Source organism: Augochlora pura, chromosome 8, assembly GCF_028453695.1.
Source record: "Augochlora pura isolate Apur16 chromosome 8, APUR_v2.2.1, whole genome shotgun sequence".
In the NCBI taxonomy this organism is placed as follows: Eukaryota; Metazoa; Arthropoda; class Insecta; order Hymenoptera; family Halictidae; genus Augochlora; species Augochlora pura.
The window spans coordinates 5,967,109-5,990,049 of NC_135779.1; the positions used below are offsets into that span (position 1 = coordinate 5,967,109).

Here is a 22,941-nt window from a genome sequence, read left to right on the forward strand (position 1 = left end):
GCGATCTCTTGAATTAGTTTACCGATGGGCCATTGTCCGAGGGAAACGAGAGCGAGAAGCGGCAATTGAATAAGCAATGACCACACTCGAGTTCGGTTTCGTTGCGTCCAACTTCCTCGGCTGTCTCGGATAAAATGACCGTCGGATTCAGCCCTCTCGCAGCGCGCTGAATCGCGCCGCACAAGACGGTGACGAATTACAAAAAAAAAACACAATTTCGATAAAATATTAACCCTTCTCCTGTCACTGCAAACAGCCGACATCGATGCTTCGACCGTGTTCAGAGATTCATTTCCGACGCAACACGTCGCACGCTTTTAGAATTTCCAAGCCGCGAAGCGGGGATCGAAACCAGCAATCCTTATTTTCAATCGCGGTAACTAAGTTGCTCCCATTTTATCGAATTCTTTGGGTTTCCCACTTGGCAGCCAATGTTAAAGAGGTCGCCTATTATACGGCATTGTCCCCTTCGAAAAGTCGAGTAGTTTGAAAACGGGATTGCACCGAGGAGGAACTTTTTCCATGTTCGATGCCTTCTTATTCCATTGAATCGCTTCTGCCGCCGCGGTCCCATTCTTCTGCTGCACGCTCTGCGAAAATGCGCGCTCTCTTGGAACGCTCCGCCATCCAATTTCCCACGAAAATAATCGCGCGACTTACCGGCACATATATATATAAGGATCAAATTGTTTATTAAGGATCGAAGTATCAAAAATCAATTTTATTACCAGAAAATTAATTGGTCGACGAAGCGAAACTAAAAAGCGTAAATCGTCGAATTTTCTGTGCTAAATATTCCAGTAAAATTTAATTCATTCGTATCGCTGTAATTATGGTATTAATTGTTATTATTATTATTAACTATGATAATAAATATAGTTAAAAATTAGTATGGTCTATATGCTAGACGCATTAACGACGTTTAACCCTTTGCAGTCCGAGCCATTTCAACTGGAAATCCAAAGTATTTTTTTATCAACATTTTATATATCTTGGAGCATTTTGTACAGTATGGAATTAAATTTCGTGACTCGCGCAACAATTAACAGCTCGTGACAGTTTTTCGAACTGTCAAGAGAATAGATTCGAAAGATTGTTCAAATTTGATGAAAATCATTTAAATATTTAATTATTCAAATATTAATTTAAAAACGTGGCATAATAATTTTTAGCGGCGTCTCGCCACTCGACCGCAAAGGGTTAACTTGTGCAGAGATCTCGCGCGAGATCCGAAAACCGTTCGGCCGTCGTCGCGTTCAGCAACAAAGCGTCTACGAAATTTAAATAGCTGTCAGCGCCGTCTCGGATTCTATCGCGCGCGGAATAACAGCAAGAAATATCCATGCCAGGCGTTCGACGTTCCGCTATTGCCTGCTGTCGCCCGTCGAAGAAAAATCTGCTCGAACGGGTTGATTTATCGTGGAGAGCGTGAGAAAAGTTGCAATGGCTCGCGTGTGCGTTTCTGCTTGCTCGCGCGCCGCGATCGATCACACGCCCGGAAACAAAAGCAGTTTACATTCTCATTGTCGTTCGCGATTCCCTCGAACATCGGTCGGTTTTACCTGTTTCGATATCGGTTCGCGGGGTTCGGCGATCAGCATGGTAGAATAGGCAAGGATTCTCGGCATCGGCGATCGCAGGATTCTTGTGCGGAATCGCAGGAAGCTCTGCGCGTAGAATCGCGAATCGATTAATTAGACGGGGGTTGGGCCAAAGAGTCTACAACATTGATTTCCCATGCGGCGCCCGGTGAAAAATCGCGGAAGAGATCAACGACGACGAGAATGTAGATCCGAGATGTTCGTTGAATACAGATGAACCCACTTTTCTCACGGATCCCTACTTCTCTCCCTGTTCTCCCTTGGAAATCGTCGCAGCTCCGCATAATTCCCATTCCTCGAGATGGAAAGGATAATATTGGCGATAGTAATATTTGATCGGCGATGAATATTCAGGATCTGCTCGTCGTAAGCGATAGCTGCACGTTCTGCTGGGTCCTTGTTAATATAAAAATCTTGCAGCGAGATGTGCCGCGATGGCATAATTAGTCGGGGTTCGTGAGTTCTCGTCAAATTAAAAATTATTTTTCTAACAGTAGAACTTCCGAGACCTAAACTGTTTTATGATAGCGATAAGATTGGATTTATTTACGCTTTCTCTGATTTTTCCTATAATATGTGCTTCGGTGAGGAAATTCGTATAAAAATATCCAATGAAAGCATTTGTAATATTTAAAACCTGTCATCTACTTTTAACTCGATAACTTCGAAAATGCTTCGAACAAAACAAAAATCGAGCTCCCAAGATTTCGTCACAGAATATACAGTAATTTCTGCTTATCGCCGAGTAGAACGCGTGCCGAACGCGCGAGTTTATCGTCGTAAAACCGGCAGCGATACGACGGAGACCGTGTCGCTGTTCGTCCGAGAAGTCGCCTCGTGAATCAGGTTCGTAAAATCCCGGGGAGCCAGCGTGCCGGCCACACACACACACACACACACATACACACCTAGTACACGTCTGGTCCACATCTCCGTTATTTCCGTCGAAACGAGAATGAGAGTGCGGAACAGTGAAAAGTGTGACGCGGCACGGCGCGGGTTTGAAAAAACTGGTCGGCGAGGCCGCGCGGAGTTATAATTTCGCAGCGAGGCTTTAAAAGGGAAAACCGGGGCCCGGCCGTTGCGTTCGGGAGCATGAGAGCGAAAGAGATAGAGACAGAGAGAGAAGAGTGATAGAGAGATGAAGAGAGTAACAGAGAGGAAGAGAGAAGAGAGTGATAGAGCAATGAAAAGAGTAACAGAGAGGAAAAGGGAGTGATAGAGAGATGAAGAGAGTAACAGAGAGGAAAAGGAGTGATAGAGAGGTGAAGAGAGTAACAGAGAGGAAAAGAGAAGAGAGTGATAGAGCAATGAAAAGAGTAACAGAGAGGATATGGGAGTGATAGAGAGATGAAGAGAGTAACAGAGAGGACGAGAGAAGAGAGTGATAGAGCAATGAAAAGAGTAACAGAGAGTAACAGAGTGATAGAGAGAGGAAGAGAGTAACAGAGAGAAAAAGGGAGTGATAGAGAGATGAAGAGAGTAACAGAGAGGAAAAGGAGTGATAGAGAGGTGAAAAGAGTAACAGAGAGGAAGGCAAACTGGCAGAGAAAAACACAGTGATAGAGAGAAAGAGAGGGTGACAGAAAGAAAGAGAGAGTAACAGAGAGAAAGATAGAGCAAAAGAAAGAGGGAGTAACAGAGAGCAATATAGCGCGAGAGAAAAAGAAATACAGGAACAGCGAGTGAAAGAAAGAGAAACCGGAGGAGAAGGGTGAGCGCGATGGGACAGGGAGGGGAGGGGGGGGGGCGGGGATAGAAGAGGCTGCTCGGCATCAAGGAAGAAGCCCATCCTCTTAGTTGCCTGTTAAATATTCAGGAGAAGCCTCGTTTCAGCGTGCGTTACCGAGCCAACGAGCTTGCGGGACCGCCGTGGCCCGGAGTTTCAACCCCCTGGCGCCTCGCGTTACAAGCGCCTCGAGAACACACCCGGCCGGGTTTTCCTTCGCCGACCACCGCGAGACAAAAGGCTCGTTAAGATTTCTCTCCTCCTCCTCCTCCTCCTCCTCCTCCTCGGGGAATTACTGCGCGGCCGATTAAACAGGCCACTCGGTTTCATTAAACCCACGGCCGACTGTTTAGCAGCCTTCGAACACGGGTTCGATGCGCCGACACCGGACGATTCGGTCCGATCGTCGCGCAGCGGGCTATTTACTACGAGAACGACGGGAAAAGCGTTTTCGAGAGGAAGTATGAGAGTAATAATGTTTCGGTGTTATAGTGAGAGGTGGAGTGCGCTTTAAAGAATGAAAATCGCGCGCGAGAGAACGCGAGGATATATTTTACACTTTTGATTTTAATTCGGCTAAATGTGTTGTATTTGTGAGTTTATGGTTTTGTAGGATCTTATGGCGTCTGTGGAATAATGAGAGACGTTGAATGTTTTACTGTGTTCGTGATAGAATTAATTATTGTTTATTTATTCATTATTCGGAGCAATTATAAAGTCAATAACATTATAAAAGTGTCTACGTGGAAGGATTTTATTTTAAGTTCACTTAAACTGAATTTGCTGTTATCGTTATTTATTTTAAAAATCTTGCAAATATTAACCGTGCCATTTTTGAGACATTGGACGAATATCTAAAACTTGGTACTATAAATTTTAATATATATTATCGTTCTAAAAAATTTTCAATGACGGAGGTATTAAATTTTTAAGAAGGTATAAAATACGTCCTCTCTTTAAGAGACGTCTTCGTTAACTAACATCATTCAACAAGGATAAATCAAATTAAAAAATAGTAAAAAACGATCGGAGAATATAAAATAAATTTCTATCATGCCTTCACAATCCAACCATATCGAATAGAAAATAAAGAACAATTTACAAGTTTAATGTTTACATTCAACTAATTTATTGAAATTCAGCAAAAATCTCGATTTTCACCCGAAATCAATGCAATCAAATCGCTCGCCTAATTCTCTTAACTAATTTGTATTAAAACAAATTTCTCAATTAACTTTAGCCGCACTACCACTGTCACTGCGTATACCGGTGCGAAAATCGGCGAGCCCCACCGTCCTCCATTTATCGTCCAAGTTGAACATCGCGGGACGCTCGCCATAATTCGCCGGTGCTCCGTGCGGATTCCCGAGCAGCGGCGGTCCATCGCGCGTAATATCCGGCGAGGCCGGTAAAAAGTCGGGGATACGGCCGCCATAATCGTTGTAGTCGACGTAATCGCCGTTTCTTTTGCGCAGGGTGCTCCATGGCCCGTAGAAACGATGCATCACGGAGTCGTGGTACGGTTTAAGTCGGTCTGGAACGATCAAGATGAATTTACCCGGTAAATTCGGCCTCCAACGGGCCGGGGCCACTCGTCCTCTCCCACGATATCCTTCGGGGAAGGGTCTAACCCCTTCGATCCATCACCGAGGGCTCGATATTCGATTTTGGTTCGATCGCCGTGCAGTTTGCCGCGATTACGCCGAGGATTTTATCCGCTCGTGTTCGCGCACGCGAACGTCTAATGCGGTTAAATGCTCGACGATGTTTGACGAGTTTTGATGGGATCTTTATGTGGCATGCGACTTGAGATCACGATTTATAATATCTATATATCTTTATTTCAGTTTGGGAGAAAATTGACGTTGGCGCAAATACATAGAAAATTGGGATCGCGATTATTAGTAAGATAAATTTAGCATTGCATCTATCCATAGCTTAAGCTATGGAAATAATTATTTAACGACGAAAGAAGCGACACAGAAATTAACTATAATTTGTTTAACATCTTCTGATTCTGTAGAAATTCATTATTTTCGCTTAACTATAATAGCAGCTTTTTAAAAAATATTTTTCACTAAAATAAGGCTTAATGGTTTCAGAAAAATCTTTCAATTTTGAACTGTTCTTTTCAACTCGCCAAATTGTTTAAAAAAATATATAAAATCAAATTAATTAATTTAATTAAATCCACTTGCCAAATGCAATATCCTGAAGCACCGCCGTCTCTATGCAAATTGCCAGTGATACAAAGACAAGCTGTATCTTCATCTCCCGACGGTTCATCTCCAAACTAACAGATCCGCACTGTCGTTTAGTAGATCTCAGGGTCTTATATATCCGCGCTGTCCCGAAAATCCGCTTCCGACGATCGGCGATCACCGCGCGACGATTAGCACAGAGCTCGCGTGTGACTAATATCTTAGCAGATAGCCGGAGACAAGCGTGAATTCGCGGAACCGGTGTTCCACGACTCGCCGCGAAACAGTTTCGCGTTTTACAGCGATGGCGCGTGTCGTCGGGGCGCGGCGGTGTCCATTAAGCGATTAAATGTATCGATTCGATGAATTTGATAGCGGGCTCGCACGAAAGTACAAAGGTCCGGGGATCGGCGAGGAATTGATTTGCAATGGGTTTTCTGTAACAGTTCGATGACGCGGTCGTATTTCGATGTCCGAAGGATGTTCGATGATAACGCGCTGGTCAGCGACCCCATCCGCCGCTGCGACAGAAAATTAAACATTATAACGATTATATTTGATATACCGTCGCTGCTGTTTCATAGCCGACTCGTTAAATATCGCGGGAAAAATTGGTTTCATGGAGAACGTGACGTACGATCGCGGTATAAAATTACGATCGATAGCGAGACAAATGCTGCTGGATAGAAATTATTCCGCGGAAGCGACGAGATAGAAATGTTATTATTAATCGTTGTTATCGATGACGTTTATGTCGCGGAATAAAGCCAGCGACGTGACACAATGTTCGCGGGGAGTAGAGATCGATAGCCGGCTGCGGGGATCTGTGTGTTTCGCGAGCCGAAAGTGTGGAATTCGAAGCCGGCTATAACAAACTTCCTAACGCGGCGCACGACATCCGGCCGGCGAAAGTTCGCCTGAGAAAACCATCGGCTAACGGAGTTTCCGCAAGTTCCGTCGTTCCGCCATTAGAATTATTATTACCTCCGTATTCTACAAATTCGCGACGTTGATGGCCCGCGAGTGCAGGCCGTTCCGAAAGTTGCCGTTCCGCTCGGAGCGACCGCCAACGCGTACGCGACGATCACTATTACTATTATTATTATTACTATTACTGTTATTACTATTATCATTATTTTTATTATTATCGTTACTATTATTATTATCATTATTTCTTAATCGCCTACCCGATGCTGGCGTAGGACTCGGTGGGCGCGTCTTTCTTCACCGGTGAATCGAAGTCGTTGTTAACGCCGGCGTCGTCGTCTATTTCGTAATAAGGTCTGTTCAGCCAGAATGCGTAACCATCGTGGAAAGTATCCCCGGGTGCCACGGGCTCTGCGTCACCTGTGCATCAAAGTGAACAATCGAAAAATTCCGTCGATCTATCGGCGGTGAATCTGAATATCATATCGAGCCGTCGGAGAAATTTTCGAATCGCTCGAATTCCTTTCCGGGAAAGCTAATAGTATTCTAGATATACGAGATTATGGCCGCGGCTAATAATTCTATGCGATTTCTTGGCTTTGTTTCCGGCCTACGAGCCTTTTAATAGAAATTAGAGGATTTTGTAAATTATCGGCAGTTTTTGTACACTTTGCTTCGAATTTGGAAGTAAGGATTTGCTGATTAAATTATTCGATTTCATTTATTTTAAGCAGGAATTTAATTTAAATACAAGGTCGTCGAATTATATTGTAATTACATTATAATGCCATTGAATTATAATGTAATTGAGTTATAAGATAATTGAATTACAAGGTAATTGAGTTATAATGCTATTAAATTATTGTATAATGTAATGGAATTATGATATAATTGAAGTACAAGACAATTGAATTAGAATATAATTGAGTTACAAGGTAATTGATTTAAATCATAATTTAATTGAATAACTACTTAAATTACGAATTAAGGTATAATTTCAGTGCAACATAATTGAATTATTTTCTAACTATAATTCTTTGGACATTAGAATTTTTTGCAGAGCTCTGTGCGAAAATAGTTTAAATGTACGATACTGATACTACTAATCATTACCATTAATCTGAACTGTAAATCCGAAATTATAAAATTAAAATACTGTTCGTCCAAAACTGTCGATAACTAGTATAAACTGTTATGCCAAGTTTTATATAAATACAGCACTTATTTCCTATTATATTATTCGAATTTATTACAGTAATTATTTCGTAATATATTAATCGAAATATTAACTATTACTTAAAAAATAGCATTGTCCACTAAACAAAACTGATCCAAACGAAAAAATGCATTTATTATCCAAGCACCGAATATTTTAAATATTTTTGAAGCATTGCTCACCGTTATCCCATTGCGGACGTGGATTGGCGGTGACAAGGAATATCGCCAGCGAGAAAACGGCAACCACGACGAAACGTTCGGCCATGTCCGCAGCCTCTGGTTTTCGTCTGACGAACAGCGAACACGCCCTCGCTCTTTTATATAGCCCGCGTATCCCTCGTCGTCCGCGTTGACTCGCGTCGCAATGCCTTGGACCGCGTCGCAGTCAACAATGTCTCTCCTATCTTCGCGTTTTTAAAAAGCACCGCTAATGAACAAGACAATCACCGCGGTGCCGTCAACTGCACCGCATCTTTTCGCGTTCGAATGGGAAAAACCTCGACCACGGTCAACCTAGCCGCGCCGCGAAGTTGCTCCGCTTCGCGACGAATGGAAAACGCGCGACTCGTCCACCTCGTTATTGCGTCTTCCATCGGTTGCGTAAGTCTATATATTTAGCTCCTTTGTCTCGAATCCGTGTATTTAACGAAAAGAGATGGGAACGTAGCTGAAAATTAGTTTCGACGATTATGCCAAAATGTCACGGTATTAAATATGTCGCGTCGTTTGGACAGGGTTTCGCGAACTCGACTCCGCCGGTGATTAAACCAATATTGTCGCGTGACCGATTGCGCCCAACGCTCGTTTCACCCAATTAAAGGGCGCAGGTGTGCGCGCGTGTGCACTGGTCGGCGACCCGGCCGACAGTTATCATTACCATAAATCGCCGCGTTTATGGCCGCGTCGCGTTCGGTTTGTCTAGCTAGCTTTAAATATTATTTCTCGCGCCCGTTTACGCGCATCCGTGCCCCGCGTATTGTGTTTGCCCTGACGCTGTTTAACGCACGGAACAAATATATACACGGCAACAAACAGTTTTCTCGGTTTGCTTAATATTATCGACAATTTTCTCGCGGAGGCCGGCCGTCTGTTTGCCGTTTATTAGCGGCTCGAATGGCATCAGACTCCGCGAATCGAGTTGTTTACGGGTTCCGGGACCGAGACCTAAACCGAAACCTAATCCTCGATGGGAGATATGAATATTCAGTTTTTGTTCTATTTCGTCGACGGAGCGTAGACCGCGACCAATTAGAAATACCGACGCGACGATTTTTAACCTTTTAGCTGTGTTGTATGCGCGTGATAAATTTTTGAAGCTTGTGGTACAATTTAGCACATTTCTCTCAATACTAGATAACAAATTAATTAATTCATTCATCGTGAAAGACGATTTATATATCCGACGCAATAAATATATTTCCTTTCCCTTTTAAAAAATTATTAAAATAGAAAAAGTGCTCCTTCTTGTATATGAGTATAGTTATGTACAGTTGAGTATAGTCTTCTAGCAAGTAGTATAACAAAGGCTTGGCAAACCCCCGAAACAATGAAAATAAAAACAGTTGATCGTGCGTTCGCGTCCGATATCGCATCGGGCAACGAAAATCGCGGAAGCGCGCTATCGATCCGCGCGAACGTCGGATTCGTCGGGACCGTCGTCGGGATATTTGCGCAACGAGGGGGCTGGATACATATTCGGATGCTCGCGTCTAAAAATATAGAAAATATCAGGACTATTTGCACAATGAATGTTGCGCGTCGCGCGACACAGACCGATGTTCCGGCATCGCGCGCGCGTGAGTCACCGGCGTGCCTCTCGCCTCGCCTCGAGGCGTTAATACGCCGCTCGGACGAGAGCCGGTCGTTTGTTTCTGGTACGTCGGGCGTCCGACGGTGAAAACCTGACGAAACAACAAAGCCCACACAGAAAACCCGGTCGTCCGCTGTTTCCAGCGGAAGCGCGAGCCGGCGGAGATCTTAACTATTCAATGAACGTTCGTCCATTCACGGCTGCTGCTGCTGCTGCTGCTGCTGCCGGGCACGTGACGTTGCGTTTCCCGCTACGGCCGTCGGGACACGGTCCGGGACAATCGCCGCGAAAACATCGGGTGCCTCTCGCCGTCGATTCCGAGGGAAATCGGCGGGCCGGGACCCGCTCCGGAACGACGGCTGCGGCTAACCTGATAATGGTAATCGATTTTAACGAATCCCCCGTCTCTGCAATACCGTCCGGCAGTCGGGTGTCGTCACTGGCCCTCTGGACCACGCTTGTTTCACGGTGGCCGCTCTGCTTTTTCGCCGGAGATTGTCAAACTACGACCTGATTGATAGCGTTAGCGGAACGACGGCAACTTGATTTCGCGCGCGCGCGCGCGCTTCAATCGCCGATGGTTTTTTGGTGTTGCGAGGAGAGCGATGATAGCGTCCTCGGATATGAAGCGGCGGGACACGTCCGATTGTTATTTATGAAACGCGCGAACGATTTTTCGGGGGCTCGGATAAATCCCGGTGAGAGGCTTTTTTCATGTTCCGGCACGCTTCTTTCGAAAACAATTGTTAACGCGTGCCGCGGCAGGGCGCATTTTTCGGACGTGTGCTCTGTGATTTATAATTGTATTGTTTTATTTTTGGTGTATGTTTTATAATGATTAATATAGCGCTGATATTATAGATATTAAGGAAAGGGTATATACTTTAAGATGCGCAAAACACGATAAAATAGATAAAGGGCATAGCCGATTATGATGGTCAAAACTGCCCTTAGAGGTTTTTCAATGAGTCATATACCGTTCGATAGCTGACCAATGAAAACTCATCTGTGAAAAAAATGTTAACCATGTAACTTGTCCACGAGGGTAGTTACAGGGTAAATTAGATTTCGCGATCTTCCGGCATTTCTCCACCTTTAACGGCTTTCTAAAATTTGTGAAAAAAGTATGGTTTATTTCGGACATCAAGCCGGATGTTATAGAATTTTTTCAGATCTTTCAGTTGCAAGCTGTGATTAACAAAAATAAAAAAAAACCCGAAAAATCGGAAAATTGAAGATTTCTCGAGAAACTAAAATAATCAACATTTTTATATTAATTCCCTGACAAGGTACTATCACGGCTCGTGTACTCAATTCTTCTCGGATTTTTTGCTAACCTGCAACATTGTCAAAAAAAAAAAATGAAAACCCAATGTGTCGATGTATTTGCACAGACACATCCATAATCATAGTTAGTTGGCGACTCGTTCGCCGAGGATTCCGACGATCGAGCCGCAGCGGAATTGTGCAAATGATTGCGGGCCGACTTGTCGACCATTGATTCGGTATACAGCGTCGACCAGCTGTTGTCCGTGGTAATAGCGTCTCGCCGAATCGGATATGGAAGTTCGAACCGATCCGCCGCTTGTTCTTCCTTGCGCGGCGGCTACCGTTCTCCGCGACGGTTTAACGCGCGGGGACCCGACGGGGCTCTAAGAGGCGGCCCCTACTGCAATTCTAATCGGATACGCGGGCTTAACAACAACAACCGTGGCGGACTTTATGGAACGAGCACCTATCCGCGCAAGTTTCCATGGTGTTATTAGCATGAGGCACCGCGCGCCCCCGTTTAGTCGAGGGACGGAGACCGGAGTTTACTTGCCTGTTGAGAAATTAACATGGCCGACGCTTAGCTGCAAAGCGACGGGCTAAAGTCTTTAGGCAAATGGCCAGGGATACTTGGACGACGAAATGGGGGGGGATTAATGAAGGACAATGATGTTGTTTTTATTGGTTGCAGGGTATTTTAGCGGTGTTAGTATTTTTATTTTACGGTGAATTGGGTTTGCTGTGGGTGATTATTAAATTAAGGATTTTTGGGGAGAAACTTCTAAGTGAAAGTTAAGTGAAAGAATTGACGAAGTTAAAGTTGACATAACCTAATTATGAGAGTTAAGAGAAACTGAAATTGTCGATGTATTAATTATAAATTACTGAAATAAGACGAACTGAATAAAAAAAAATTAACAGCCTTAAACTTAACATAATCTTGACGTAACCTAAATGAAAACCTTAAAAAGAAACCGAAAATATTAACATATTAATAACAAGTTCTTAAATCAATTTCAAAGAGAAATAAGATCGCCTTTGTCTCTTCCGCGGTTTAAAAATCCATAATCCACCGACAACTAATTATCTGCCACCGTACAAAACGTCGCCTTATTTTTATTCGTCATCGTAATTGCAAATTCCTTGCCGGCGACGTTAGCGATCGCGCCGAAGCCAGGATTCGTTAACGCGGGGCGTTCGCGAGGCGCCCCGGGTAATTTGCAAAACTAATTGCCGGTTCTCGTTATCAGGAAGGCACGCCAAGTGTCGGGCTTGGTTATCGGTTCGACGAGCGGGAGATGATAATGAACCGCGTGCGACTGGGTATAAATGACACCTAATTCGGCACTGTTAATGACAGTGACACTAATTTCGCGCTAGCAACCGCGGGGGTCTATTAAGATAATGCGCGATGCTTCGCTTTCGAGTGCATCGTTTCGAAAGCTGTCTCTGAGCAACTAGAAAACGAATTGAAAAGTATATGTTGATTATTTATAACATTGCTTATTTTTAGTTTTTTATAATAAGGTAAGAATAGTAGATTTTTTTGTTATTTTTAACCGGGGTTATTTGTGATATTTGTTGCAAGAGACGCGTGTGATGAATAGACAAGACAGAGATGCATCGTCGCAATCTGAATAATCGTGAATTAAGTTCGATAAATTGAATTTAAATTAAATTTGATAGTAAATTGTATTTAATAGTGAATTTAAATTAAATTTGATAGTAAATTGAATTTAATAGTGAATTTAAATTAAATTTGATAGTAAATTGTATTTAATAGTGAATTTAAATTAAATTTGATAGTAAATTGTATTTAATAGTGAATTTAAATTAAATTTGATAGTAAATTGAATTTCGTAGTGAATTTAAATTAAATTTGATAGTAAATTGAATTTCGTAGTAAATTCGATAGTAAATTGAATTTAACAGTAAATTCCATAGTAAGTTGAATTTAATAATAAATTTGATAGTGGATTGAGTTTCATAGTAAATTTTATAGTAAATTGAATATAATAGTAAATTAAATTTAATAGTAAATCTAATAGTAAATTAAATTTAAATTAAATTGGATAGTAATCTAAATTAAATACTAAATCAAAAAATTAGCGATACTGTTCGCACGCTAAGACATTCAATACCCAACTCAAAACTTCCACGCGACTTCTGAAAATCTCCGCGAAGGTTCGCATAAAGGTTCAGGTTCGCGTAAATCTTCCCGGAGGCAGCGAGACAGGAAGCGCCTAAGTCCTCTATCATTTCGCAAGGTAGCTCGAGAGCCTGGGGTGTCCTCGTTTCGTCCCCCCCGTTCTAAAGTTTCGAATCAAAGTTCTCCTCCGTGGCAGGAGCTCGACGGAGACTGAGCGTTCGCTGCTCGGCTGTCCCTATTTGAAACACCTATTGCGCTAATTCCCGCGCATGCTCCAACCCTAATCCCTACACCGTCTCTGATCCATAGCGCGGTATGTATCTAGAAAAACCTCGCGGATGATTCTCCACTCGTCATTGTACGCTGCGATCGAACCCGCCAGTTGATGACAGACATTGTTCCATTCGAGAGAAGCTGTCATCAGATGATATCGTAGATTGTGTTGCTCTTTCACGCGAATTGTAAGTGTTGAATAATAATGCACTTACTTTCAATCACCGATGCAGTTGATTATTGTTCTCAATGACGTTCTTTCGTTTGTCGATTTGTGTGGTCATCTGGTACGGTGTCTTCCAATCGTGTAAAATAAGAGTTTATTAGTAACAAAGAAATGTTAATCGACGCAGCTATAAAACGTAAAAATAAATTACAGTGTTTAAATTACAGGGTTTAGCTAAATATAGCAAAGAAAAGGGTAACAATAATTTTCTCGCGACACCAGTTAAAATTAGGTCCTCCGCCTCCTGTCTTTCATTCAAAATAACATTCTAACAATCTCATCATTTCAGTGCACATGCACCTACTCAAATCGACCCTATCATTCCTCCTCAAACTGCATCAATCATTCACCCCCGGCAATTATTCTCCGCCTTGCTAATATTCGCAATCGCAACTCATTGATCCAACAATAGAGACAACCGAACGCATCATCGATGCAACAACGCCTCTCCGCAAAAGGCTCGGTCATCCGCGCGCGCGCGCGCTCGCTCGCTCGCCGGCAACTTCAAACATTTCATCTTACGGCTTTGCAATCCATTTAGCGAAACAATCCGCCGCTCCATAAATCCGGAGCGGTCCACCCCCCCCCCCCCTCTCGCCGCGGCTCTCGGTGGTGTCCATTACCGCACAAAGTGGGGCAGAATTGTCTGCATTGTGAAATGGAACACGGGGCGCACCGCGGTTCTGTCCATAATGTCAACAATAAACCATGGATCGATACACGCGCCTGAAACGTTCTCTACCACGAAGGTCTCTCCGCGCGCATACCGTGTCGCCATACTTAGCCGAGCCGTGTTACCTAGCTTGGAAATTCCATCGGACGATCGACCGATTCGTCTTGGGCCGCGTTATCAGGGGACAACGTCGACGATGGTTGTTATCATCATGAGGGAAAAGGTAAAGAAAAAGAAGACGAGAAGCGGAGGAAAAAAGAAAGTAGGCGAGGAGAAGAAGAGATGAAGCAGAAGAAGAAGGGAAGAGGAGGTGAAGCAGAAGAAGAAGGGTAGAGGACGAGAAGTAGACGAAGAAGGGAAGCAGAAGAAAAGGTAGTAGAAGAGGAGAAGTAGACGAAGAAGGGAAGCAGAAGAAAAGGTAGTAGAAGACGAGAAGTAGACGAAGAAGGGAAGCAGAAGAAAAGGTAGTAGAAGAAGGGAAGCAGAAGAAAAGGCAGTAGAAGAAGGGAAGCAGAAGAAAAGGTAGTAGAAGAAGGCTGGAAGACGAGAAGTAGACGAAGAAGGGAAGAAGACGTGAAGCAGAAAAAGACGAGTAGCAGAAGAAGAAGGAAGAAGGGAAGAAGAAGGGAAAGAGACGAGATGCAGAGGCAGAAAAAGAAAAAACCTAAAAGAAGTAGAAAAAGGAGAAGACTGAGGAAGAGAAGATGAAAGAGGGTTGCGGACAAGAGGTCCGTGTCCCACAAATAAATCCGCTCTCGTTCGCGTGTCCACGAGCCATTGATTCCAGCGCTGATCCTCGCCGAATACTCGGCCATTGTCGGACCCGGTTTGTAATTCCTCCTGCAGTCGCAGTCGTTTCGATCTGTTTTTCACCGGCCCCAATCTCCGTCGGCCATTCGATCTCACAATGCCGGGGGAAACGCTGGAAATCGGGACCCCGGAAGATCGAATCCTTTAGAATCCGTTTATCACCGCTCGTTCCCGGAGTTTCTACGCGTGGCGTACAAGTTGGTCCCGCTTGAAACATTTCAGCGATTAATCATCATTGGTCAAAAGTTGCTAGCTTCCAATTATTTTTAGTGAAAATTTTATTGGAATATTTGTATTGGGTTAGAAGTTGTAAGAAGTTGTTAATGAGCTCTCTATTAATTGTTAAGTTTATTTATCGATGACTTGTTTAACTTGACAAGTAGTTTACGAAAATTTGTGATATTTTATATACGATTTTATATATGTGACACTTAAACAATAGAGCGTGGACCGTAAAGGGTCAAGTCTAAATTGCATAGCTGTTGACTAAAAATCCCAAGCTCAAAAATAACGGACTAAATACGTCCTAGGTACGTCTTAGATACGACCGGATAAGAAGATTGGTGCCGAATCCGAAAAATAATTATATTTATCTTAATTACAATCGAGGGACAGCGTCGAAACCATAGAACGGTTCAATCGCAAAGGGTTAGGATTTCGCAGCCGTTTCGGAGCGGTGTCTCCGATCATGTTTCCCGCGCGGTCCTTTCTCCGAGTCCGACGACGAGCACTTTGGGAATCCGAACGGGAAGTCCCTGAGTGGTTCAGTCGGTAATACCGTCGTGTCCCCTACCCCATTCGCGGCCCTTATATTGACGAAGTGGATTTCTTTGGGCGGGCGGAATCGAGCCGAGCCGAGCCGCGCGCTCCGTTCGGCTAGAAACGTAATGAGGAAGTACGGGATGCCGGAGATAGGAGGCCCTGAAACCCCTTCGAGGATCTTTTCAGCGGCGGATCGACGTCCGCGCGGGACGTGACCGCGCGCAAACATCGATCCCTCCGCTGCGCTATGATTGCCCTGGGAAAACCGGCTTCCGAATCCCTCCGATATTGGAGCTCTTGCAAATAGGTCGGCGGGATCAGCTTTTCGTTAGAACAATCGACGAACGATTCGCGTTCATTCCCGCGATTTAAACTGGGGCTCGAATCGGAGCACGCAGATCCGTCTGTCACGCGAACTGTAATCATCGATGGCATTTTATTTACTGGACTTATTCCATCGTGAAGGTGTTGATGATTCTTTACCGTGAAGGTGTAGACAATTCTTTTGCTGGCTTTAGTTTTCAATTTATTTATTTATTTAGTGCCAATGGGCCAAGTGTCTTTTTAATTTTGCTGTGAATAATAATAACAGTAACAATAATAATAATAATACTAATACTACTACTGCTACTATTAATAATAATTTATAATATATAAACATAGCAATAATAATATCTGAAAATAATTTGGTACCGATATTTCAATTCCTCAATAATCATTAATAAAGAAGTCGACGTCAATAGCATAAATGTTAGCCAAATTTAGAATCCTGGTCGAAGGATCGATATAGAGAAATCGGGACATGCAATGATTACTTTTCAATGCTGCTTCGGTCACGTGATCATCGTCATATAATCATACGGTAATCCACTGCGCTGCGTCTCTTTTATTTAAAGCAGAAAGAAGAATTATATATGAATATTTATATAGTAGACATGTAGAATTTTATCTTTATTAATTAACAGAATTGTAGAATTTAATCTTTCATTTTCTTCGATCTTCGTTATAATTATTTATTAATTTATATCACAATCGTTCAATAGAATTAAGCTGTGGTTCCACGATTAGTTGCACAGCAAACAATAGCAACACCTTGCATTCTACGCTCGTTGCCAGGTAGGTCTACGAACATACACGCATCGCGAGCATATAATGTTACGTTAATACAATTGTTTATAGCGTTAGCTGGACGGCAGCAGTGAAATTGTTTCGGGGCAGCACGCGTTCAGTTGTTAAAACGCCAAGTCGTTAACTCGGCACGCGACAGTGGTTATAAAAATTGCACCACTTTAGGATATCCGCGTCGTCGGGCAAATGCGCGTCCAGTTTCGTTACGTCGTTTAAACAATAACGTGGAGAGCGATTATCGCGACGATAATGTATTTTCATAATAAAATATTTAAAACAATATTTTCAGGAAAAAAGGACGGTATTTAACGCATCGAGCCCCGCGATAATTATTCACTAAAATCCGCGCGTAGTTGAAGCAATTTAATTAATTAAAGCAAAAGTGGAAAGTTAATATTTATCATAGGGGATGGTATCAGAACTCTTTCGTATTTGACACAATCTAGTCAAATTCAATTTGTTAAAATACATTGTAATAAAAATTAATTTTCAAGATTGGTGTCAGAAATTAATAAATAAATAAAAGCATCGCGGACGGTTCTCTTTGCAGAGTTGAATTTTCGTGTTCCGTCGAAGCGTCGGTTTACTGCGGTTCGTCCGGCGGCATTAGTACCGTTAAAATCTCATTCGCGATAAAGATCATTGAATTATCATGAGTTTAAGGAATTCCGCGTTGCCTCCGCTCCGCCTTTCTAGTTAAAGGTCACCGTGAATGTCAACGAGACGGACGAGCGCCGCGATTGCATCAGAACACGGCGGCGAGGTTCCGCGGACGTTTCTGCATTTGTAGCACGCACCGGAGAATTCCGCGGGCGGCAGAAGTTCCATCGTCGCATCGCGCATGAGCTTTTAACCCTTTGCACTCGAAGCCATTTTAATTGGAACTCTGAGATAATTTTTCTAGCTTCTAGTGTTTCCATTTTATATAACAAAATTCATTTTAAGCACACAATGTTGAGTCTCGTGACCCGCGCAACAGTTAAACTTTCAACAATTTTCTAAATTTTGGAATTTCAGGTTATTAAAACTATATAACAATAATACTTTATAAATTGTGGCATGGAAATAATTGGTATGGAAATTCAACAGAATCTAAGCTTTGGCAATATTTATAAAAATAATTTTGAAACGTGTGGCAACGATTTTAATGGCTTTGCGTCGAGATAATAGCATCGCTTCGCCACTCGATTGCAAAGGGTTAATTCGCCTGGTAGAATTCGTCCGTCGCCGTTGCGAATCTGTTGCATAAATATCCGGCGGGCCGTACTTTCCCCGGCGCGAGCTTCCGGCGAAATAAAATCAACATTTTATCGGAGTTACCGGCGCGTCCGGTGCTCGCCGTTGCGTCGTTCCGATGCACGGCGCTGCCGATCTAGTTCCAAGTGCTCGAGAGGGAGCCGCCTCCGCCACGGATTCGCCCGAGCAAACAAAAATGAAAACGCGTGCTTCTTCGCGCATCGGCTTCTCCTCATTTGCATTGCCATTATGCGACCGGTTCCACGACGCACGCGAACAACGATTTGTTTGCCGTTCCTCTCTCTCTCTCTCTCGCGTGCTGCGATGGACGACGCTTACGCGGCGCAGTGGCTCGATTTACCAAAATGCTACGCGATGCATCGCGATTCAATGCGATGCAATGCGATGTAACGCGACGCACGTCTATCTTTCGCTGATAGTCTAAATGCGATGCATTTTTATTAATATAGGACTGGTTTGCTTCGGTACAGTTCGTGCGACGCGTGTGCAGCATGAATAGGATGCAATTTTTTAACTGGAATGGAAGATACTATTATTTGTAGCTTTTTGATGTGGGAGATTGTTTTTGGATGTATTTTGTCTATATTTATTGACTACGAGCTTTCTGTATTAATTATTGTTGTTTTTTTATTTTTATACTGATTGTTGGTCGATTGAGAATTGGTTAAAGGTCAATAGATTACTGTCTACTGGGTAAGTGATCACTGACCACTGATCAATTGGTCACTGATCTCTCATTAACTGGTCCATTGACCACTGACCACTGATCGATTGATCACTGATCAATTGATCAATTGACTACTGACCACTAATTAATTGGTCACTGACCTCTGATCAATTGGTCACTGATCTCTCATTAACTGATCCATTGATCACTGACCACTGATCAATTGTTCAATTGACTACTGACCACTAATCAATTGACTACTGACCACTAATTAATTGGTCACTGACCTCTGATCAATTGGTCACTGACCACTAATTAATTGGTCACTGACCACTGATCATAGGTCAATAAGAGAACTATCTACTAGGCAACTGATCACTGAGTACTGATCAATTGACGAATAAAAAATATCTTAGCTACCGATTGAGAAGTCACTTAATCTGTTAACCAGGTTTCCGGCATGCTGTTCGCAATCGCCTAGAAAGATTTAGGTTGCGAGGAGTGACGCAAACGATTTCTGCAGCTGTCGTGGTAGCCGGGTACGCGGCGCGGTATCACGGCCGTATCTAAGAATTCCAGGTGAAACCGGTTTCCCGTCACGGGAAATAACTCATCCCGGAGAGTCGGACACGAGTTTTTCCATAGAGCTCGGTGAAATCAGCTATCCCGGGAACAATTTGCTCCGCGGTGACAATCGTTTCTTTCTTGAGAACTTGTTCCGTCTCCCCACCCCAGTTCGACGCGGTAAATATTGAATCGGCAACCTAGTAACTGCTGATTCAAAATAAGAAGAAAAATTCAATTCTTTTGCTGAAAAATATAAATTTATTCAATTAGACCAATCAATTTTGACACCGCCTTTCTTTCAAGACTTCATTTTAATATTCTGCTTATAACATAAGAATTATGTTTGCGATGCTTGCCTTTTTGGAAATAATGTAATAAAATATGTCTAAAACCCGGTTCTAGTCCTTCTAGCTTCAAACTGTAATAAAAACGAAACGAAATAATTAATCGGTGCAATTTTCTTACCAAATTGAAGATGAAAGTTAAGACCGTGAGATGACAATATAACTTAATCACTTTGACAAGTTGATAAGAACAAAAGAACGTGCTAAGAGGGTCTATTAACAAAAATCCGCAATCGCTGAATTGCCAACCCAATAATTCCGCGATCACCGTCGCGGCGACTCGGCTCTTTTCTTCCGGCCGGTTGGCCCCGCGCGCGCGATTCGATTGAGAAAACCGGCCTCTCTCGTCCTTAACTCCTTTTTTATACGCCGGCATCGCCGGAATTATTAATAAACACGGGGATCGATCAAGCGCGCGCCATGAGCAGCAGGAAAAGCATCTCCGCGTTGGGAAAGCTGACGCGGAACGCTTCTGCGTCCCGGCGCCGGCCCCGCAAGCCGAGCGGGGCGACGCGTTAGGTCGTTTCATAAATTTCCATCGGTTTTCAAACTGGCCGGCAGAGTTTTAATAAATGTGTTTACGTTCACGAGGGGGAGAAACGAAGGGCGAGACCGATATATAGGGAAATAAAACGAGGATAAAGTTTCATTAGCTGCAGCCAGGCGCTTTTCCTCGGATCAATCCGATCCCGAGGCAGCGCGACGATTAAATGTCTAGGCATTTAAGGTGATCACTGATTTATGAAATCTTACGCAAGATTGATGTTCAACTGTTTTATACGATCGATGTTTTTACCGCGTATTTTTCGTTCTTTTTCGGTCGATGAGATCGATTTTTCTTCGTCCATGGTTTACGTAAGGCTCGTTAATGTGTTACTGTATTTAGCAGGCTTATAGTGAGCAATCTTTTGCATTCATTTTTTTTACGGTATACTAGTCTGTTTATAGAATTTTATGTACACTAGAATTTGCACGAAAATCTGTCTTTTAGCGGCCACGTGCCATTTAACGTCTCACGGTTCACTGATACGAGCGATGCATCAGCGACGGTGGACACTGATTACGTTACGACAAACATAACCCGTATCCTCATACTTTATCAGCTATTTTATATCATTATTATTATTCATATTTTATATTATTATTATTCGTATATATGTTGTATTAATTTCTATTAAATAAATTATTTCAAAGTTCTCGCGTAATGTAGAGACAAGTGTCTCCTATTTCCTTAGAAATTCGATTGCCGAAGAGCAGCGCGCGTCGCGTGTCGCGTCCTCGCGCGGCGTCCCTCGCGCTTGCACGGTCGGGGTGCGATTCACGCGGAAGAATGCACCGAGAGCTGATCCGCGGTGTATATATCGATCAGTTGCACGGAGATCCCATGACCTTCCTGCGTGGGCTAAAAATCCCACAGCCTATTTGCGTCAGCCGTTATAGGCTATGCATCGATCCTATTCTTGGCGCGCGGTGCGGCAACTGCCTGGGCGAGGCGAGGCGAGGCGAGGCGGAGCGTGCCGGCAGATCGCATCGCACCGCACCGCATCGCGGCGAGCACACAGTCCAATCAACCGCCGGTCGACTGGTCACAAAGCTGTTCTCTTTCTGTTGCGAAGGAGAGGATAGTTCGCCGGCGCCTCCGTTGGTGTTGGTGGGACGAGGCGACGGAAGCCCGGCAAGGTGTGGTGGCCGCGCGGCACGTTCCTGCACGATGTAAACAGGCCAGGCCAGGTCGAGCTCCAGTGCACCCGATACCGTTCACGAAGACGGCCGCGCGCGCGTTTTCCACGCCGCTTCCAGTTTTTACGACGCGGCGCGACGACTTTTCCTATCTTGTGCCGGCACGTCCCGCGAGAGATCGTCGATCTGGCCGGGTCCGCGCGAGGATCGCGAGGCGAGCACCGCGCTGGACCACCCTCCGGTCGCTTACGGATTTTTCGGAGGCCGTAAGGAGATCTGCGGATCGAGCATTAGGTTGGTGCGTGTGTCATTCTGGTGCGTCGCCGGTCAAGCGATCGCCGAGAGCACTCTGTTTTTCGTGGGGATTGCAATTTTAGCTACCTTGTGTCGCGGACCACGTGTTAGGAATCGGAGCTCGTGAACGAGGATTGAATTTTCCAGCTTCCAGAGCAAAGCCTAGACCTGGGCCCAAAGCCCTTCTAGAGCAAAACCTGGAGCCCTCCTAGAGCAATGCCTAGAGCTCTTCTAGAGCAAAAGCTAGAGCAAAGTCTAAAGCCATTTTAGAGCAAAGCTTGGTGCTCGTGGCACGAATTTTCCAGCTTCCAAAGCAAAGCCTAGAGCTCTTCTAGAGCAAAGTCTAAAGCCATTTCAGAGCAAAACTTAGAGCAAAGTCTAAGGCCATCCCAGATCAAAGCCTACAGCAAAGTCTAAAGCCATTCCAAATCAAAGCCTAGAGCAAAGTCTGAAGCTTTTCTAGAGCAAAGCCCAAAGCAAAGCCTAAAGTCCTTCCAGAGCAAAACTGAAAAGTAGTTCTCCAATCGCGTCCTTTCTGTTGCAAAAACCTGTTTTCCAAGCGCGGCAACACTTTAGCGGACGCGTTCGCTAAAGTCGCTAAAGTGGCGCCCATGTTTCGTCTAAAGAAAATAAGGCTGATCCTGTGCATGTGGCTGTTCGAGATTATTACGCGTAACGCGATATTCTGCGAGCTTCTAACTGCTCTGCGACGGTACTCCGTTTCGTATTTTATAAGGGGCTACCTCGCGTTTAATAAAATGATGTAGTTACCGTGGCTGTAGTTACCCGGACTGTAGTTACCTTCAGCGTCGACGCAAGTAATCGTGTAGTTATAGTATTTGTGTAGGCTTTATGGAAGCGTCGACGCATTCGACGAACTTGTAGAAAACTATTTCTTTCTTTTTTTAATTTAATAGAGTTTATAAGATGTGAAGAGAGAATCGAGAACGCGATTTGTGGTGGAAGGGCGCAGGCTTTCGGAAAATAAAGTCATTTTACGAAGTGTGCTGTGTAATTGGTGTAATTGTGACGGAAGCGAAGGAAAATTTGAGAACTAGTACGTTCCACAGTGGCCTCGGCTCTTTCAAATTCTTTCCGTTTAAAGAGCACTCGTCGCGTTTTTATTAAAAACAGTCCCGCGGAAGCTGGTTTATCCTTTTCATATTTCGAATAAAGTACGCGTTGCTTCCCGCCGCGATCACGGCTGGCTTGGACGTTCCGAGCGTTAATTCCAATTCAGTGCTTTCTTAGAGGCATACTTTCTGATATTATAAAAATTAATAAAACCGTTCTATTAGATAAAACAGTCTTGACTAGAGTGTCTTTTAAATAGCCATTTTTATTATAATCATACTA

The 22,941-nt window shown here is 43.7% G+C and overlaps 2 protein-coding genes across 4 annotated transcripts in view; one reads left to right on the plus strand and one right to left on the minus strand.

Annotated features, from left to right (window-relative positions):
* Window positions 1-4,140: 4,140 nt before the first annotated feature.
* Window positions 4,141-13,428, minus strand: LOC144474133 (uncharacterized). 2 transcript variants are annotated; one of them, XM_078188700.1, is made up of 4 exons: window positions 13,393-13,413; window positions 7,857-8,343; window positions 6,719-6,878; window positions 4,833-6,052 (listed from the first exon to the last, which is right to left on the minus strand). In XM_078188700.1, the coding sequence occupies exons 2-4, from the start codon at window positions 7,939-7,941 to the stop codon at window positions 6,034-6,036; spliced, it is 264 nt and encodes an 87-aa protein (XP_078044826.1). In that variant the 5' UTR covers window positions 7,942-8,343; window positions 13,393-13,413; the 3' UTR covers window positions 4,833-6,033. The 2 variants fall into 2 exon arrangements, with proteins under 2 accessions (XP_078044825.1, XP_078044826.1); XM_078188699.1 differs by lacking the exon at window positions 6,719-6,878 and having other exon boundaries at window positions 4,141-4,864; window positions 13,393-13,428.
* A 7,948-nt stretch (window positions 13,429-21,376) lies between these two features.
* Window positions 21,377-22,941, plus strand: part of LOC144474182 (phosphatase and actin regulator 2) — a 346,798-nt gene continuing 345,233 nt past the window's right edge. Inside the window, exon 1 of one of the 2 annotated variants that reach the window (XM_078188823.1) lies at window positions 21,377-21,589. The gene's annotated coding sequence lies outside the window, so the exon portion shown is untranslated. The remainder of the gene's footprint in view (window positions 21,590-22,941) is intronic. The other variant, XM_078188822.1, reaches the window with a different exon arrangement.